Source organism: Carassius carassius, chromosome 16 (assembly GCF_963082965.1).
Source record: "Carassius carassius chromosome 16, fCarCar2.1, whole genome shotgun sequence".
NCBI classification, from domain to species: domain Eukaryota; kingdom Metazoa; phylum Chordata; class Actinopteri; order Cypriniformes; family Cyprinidae; genus Carassius; species Carassius carassius.
Genome location: NC_081770.1, coordinates 15,309,319 through 15,313,085, shown reverse-complemented (window position 1 = coordinate 15,313,085; position 3,767 = coordinate 15,309,319). Strand labels below are relative to the sequence as shown.

The window sequence follows — 3,767 nt, the reverse complement described above, 5'->3', positions numbered from 1 at the left end:
CTTAAATTTATAATGGATACAGATCTGTATCAAAGACTGTTTACATACAGTCTATGATACAGATATGTAAAATCTTAATGGACTGGTTTTCCTCAGTGTCTATGGTGGTTACAGCCCTGTGTGTATATATGTCATTAATTCCTATGAAATATTGTGTTATCATACAAAATGTACAAATAACTGTAACCCAAATAATAATAATAATAAACTCCATCCATCTCTTAAAGCAAGTTTTTCTAGCAAGTGCATGCTAGAACACTTTCCTGAGGAAAACAATATTCAAAAGTTTAAAACACTTGGCTGATGTTTTTCTGAAACGACATTGATCCCAAGACCCTTTAACTTGTTTTTTAACTTAATGCATGTATTTCGCTGTTGTTCTCTAGTTGTTGTTTTTTCTTTTCCAAAAAAGTAGCACTTTTTTACCAATCTGTTCACACGATAGAAGCATGACAAAACTTAAGTCACACAACACATATCTAGAATGAGTATTTTTCTTGCCATTTTGTGCTCTACCTTGTATCATAATTAATATTTTTGCACTTTTTTTGCACTTCCACTAAGATAAAGTAGTTTTCTGACCTAGTTTGATGGTTTTTGATGTGTTTGGGGTACTTGTCGGCTGTCCAGATTTGGGAGACCAGCTAAACACCATCTTGGCCAGTCTGAGGACCAACTAAATCATCCTAATACAGCATGGTTAACCACTTAAAATCAATACAATCAAACTGAAATAATATACTTTATAATAAACTAGTTATGTTTGTTAACCTAAATAAAAATGAATCAGGATTAATACATTTTTTTCATTGTAATTTTATTTTAATGCATTGGACATTTATGTAAACTGTAACCACATTAATCAAGATCGATCTGTTAACATGTCTAAGGTACTTGGTAGCAAAACACATCCAAATTATGCATTTTATAAATAAGCAAATAACATGGTTTCATTCAAACAGTGACAGAAATACATTTACCTTTATAAAACTCAATCATACTGAAAATGATACACCCACAGAAGGTGTCAGACCTCATTATCAACTTTGCATGTTTCACGATGTGATGATTTCTGCATGTGTTGATCCAGAACGTGGCTTTGGGTTCTGAAGAAGTGCATAAGTGCCGTTTATCTGAATGGGATTTTCTCTTCGGGAACATGTGGGTAACTTGATTTCAGAATACTACGAGAACAATAACAATGAAATTAGCCACTTTATAAACCTCTTCGTCACACAAGTGAACACATTTGGATGATTTTGTAAAACATTTGTAAATTTGTAGAACATCTAGTAGAGTTATGTTAGCTAACTGTATGTGTTTCACAGTTGCTTTAGATGTTAACATTTCACACCTAATGAGTTTACTAGAGAAATAATAGAATAACCCGAGGAAACATGTTGTATTATGAACTTAATTGGCAATTGAATATTAAATAAAAGTCTTACCTGTGCATTGTTTAAGTCCTCGATCTGCTCTGGTTGCACATTCTGGGCTTGTTGTTGACTTTTTCTAGGCTTCTTAAGTTTGAGCATTAACAAACCTAAAGTAAAGCGCATTATATTTTATTTAAGCTATATTGCCATTAAACAATAGTATGTTTCAAAGAAACTTTTCATAAAGGAATGCACTAAACCTAATTTACCGGGCAAATGAATTTGAACATGCTATCATGTTTTTTTGTACTTTCAAAGTGATTATATCTCAGAAACCTCACCTATTGTTGCAATGATCAGCACAAAATTCAGCAGGATGGATGTAACAGACAAAATCATGTGCATCTCCAATGTTTCCTCACATGGCTGTTTCTGATATTTCTCTTCTGGTTCATTTTGATCTTGGGCAGATTCAGTTTGATTTTGATCTTGGGCAGATTCTGTTTAAGCAGAAGAACTCTCATCAGTTTTATGTTTTATGCCAAATATGATTAAACGCCTCTGATAGACTTCAGTGTATATAATAAATCATTTTAAGATAATTTATAGTTATAAATATACTCATACTTTATTTGTGTCAATTGTAAATGTGATTTAGAAATACTTACCATTGATGTAAAGTCTGGTGCCATTGCTGATCTGTAGTTTTGGTGTAGCAGGTTTTGCACAATAATATATTCCTAATTCATGAATAGTTATATTAATAATAAATAAACGGCTTTGAGTTAGTGATGAATATTTGTCTTTCAGTCTTTGGTCTTGTACATAAGATGATGCATATTCTGATGTGAAAGTTCGCAGTATCAGCAGCGGAGAGTCTGTCAGTTTCTGGAAAACCCAATAAATGTCTGTTACATCAATCTCACAGTCTAAAGTCACGTTTTCCCCTAAATTCACAAGTTTATCAGTTAAACTCGCTGTAGTTTGACACACCAGCAGACCTGGGAAGATAAAACACATGGTAAAACACACAACTCTCAACCTTGAAGATCACACAGAAGTTAAACTCAGTAACTTACAGAAGAGTAAAAGTTGCACCGTCCTCATTCTGTCTTTGTTTTGCTCATATGCGGTAAGATGGTAAACTTAACTACGAGTCAGAGAGGAAGTGCTACCACAGTCAGAAAAAAATGAGAAGGAAACCATCATACACCCTTGAAAAGAGGATGTAGACGCTGAACTTGAACTGACCAGATTGTTTACTGATATTAAAGCATTTGAGAAGGTCAGAGTGCATGAGATAAAGTGTTTGTTTTGGTTGAGTCATTTCAGCTGGCTATAGGTTTTATTTGTGATTTATGAAATTGCTATACTGGTACCTAAAATAAATTTAATTTTGAAGCTGATTTTTTTTTTCTGACCAAACTCATCAGCCATATGTCTGGGTGTTTTCTGACAGCACCAGCATGTGGTTTTTCTGACCTATTTTCACATTAGCAAGTGTGAGATTATATGCATCTACATGTATGTTCTGTACAAGTATAACATAGTCTTTGTAGCCACCATCACTTTTTCATCCTCTGAAACATTTATACTGAAAACAACCCAGATAGCAGAGAACCTTTTAGCAAAGTTATTTTACAGTTTTGAAGCATTCTTTCAGTAACAGTGTTCATTCATAGTTGTCTCAGTGAGAGGTCCATCTATGTTTTTTTTTTTAATTAAATTTCCAAAATGTTTGCAAAATCAAAAAATGAATTAATCCCTTAACATTGGTATAACCAATAATAATAATAATTATTATTTTTTAATTGTTTTACACTGGATATTTTGAATGTTCAGAGAACATGAAAGGGTTAGTTCACCCAAAAATGAAAATCCTGTTATTAATTATTCACCCTGGAGTCGTTCAAAACCTGTAAGACCTTTGTTCATCTTCAGTTGTTTACATGTAGCAGAAGTGTGCGCATGTGTCGTAATATCTCTAAAATGTTATTTTTGTTTTCTTTGCCAACAAAAAGTATTCTCCGTAGCTTCGTAAAATTACGGTTGAACTACTGATGTCACATGGACTATTTTACTGATGTCCTTACTATGTTTCTGGACCTTGATCGTGGTAGTACCCTTGCTGTCTATGGAGGGTCAGAGAGCTCTCAGATTTCATCAAAAATATCTTGATTTGTGTTCCGAAGATGAAAAAAGGTCTTACAGCTTTGGAACGACATGAGGCTGAGTAATTAATGAGGGAATTTACATTTTTTTGGCTGAAATATCCCTTTAAGAAATAAAGATTTCATAACGGTTGCAAAACATTGTGATATGTGATGGAGGATTGATTTCTCAGAATCCTATTCTTCTTGGACCTGTGATTCTTTTGACTGAACGAATCGT

The 3,767-nt window shown here is 33.4% G+C and overlaps 1 protein-coding gene across 1 annotated transcript; it reads right to left on the bottom strand.

Moving 5' to 3' along the window:
- Positions 1–599: 599 nt before the first annotated feature.
- On the bottom strand, positions 600–2,926 carry LOC132159685 (uncharacterized). The gene is made up of 5 exons (XM_059569262.1): positions 2,456–2,926; positions 2,045–2,377; positions 1,718–1,876; positions 1,449–1,543; positions 600–1,184 (listed from the first exon to the last, which is right to left on the bottom strand). Exons 1-5 carry the CDS (start codon positions 2,481–2,483, stop codon positions 1,056–1,058), a joined length of 744 nt encoding a protein of 247 aa, XP_059425245.1. The 5' UTR covers positions 2,484–2,926; the 3' UTR covers positions 600–1,055.
- Between the last annotated feature and the right edge of the window lie 841 nt (positions 2,927–3,767).

Bases quoted from the DNA above. Each gene is read 5' to 3' on its own strand.
- LOC132159685 (XM_059569262.1), bottom strand. From the start codon at position 2,483: ATGAGGACGGTGCAACTTTTACTCTTCT. The intron at 2,378-2,455 runs GTAAGTTACTGA...TTATCTTCCCAG, and splicing joins GGTGCAACTTTTACTCTTCT to GTCTGCTGGTGTGTCAAACT. The intron at 1,185-1,448 runs GTAAGACTTTTA...TTGTTCTCGTAG, and splicing joins AGGACTTAAACAATGCACAG to TATTCTGAAATCAAGTTACC.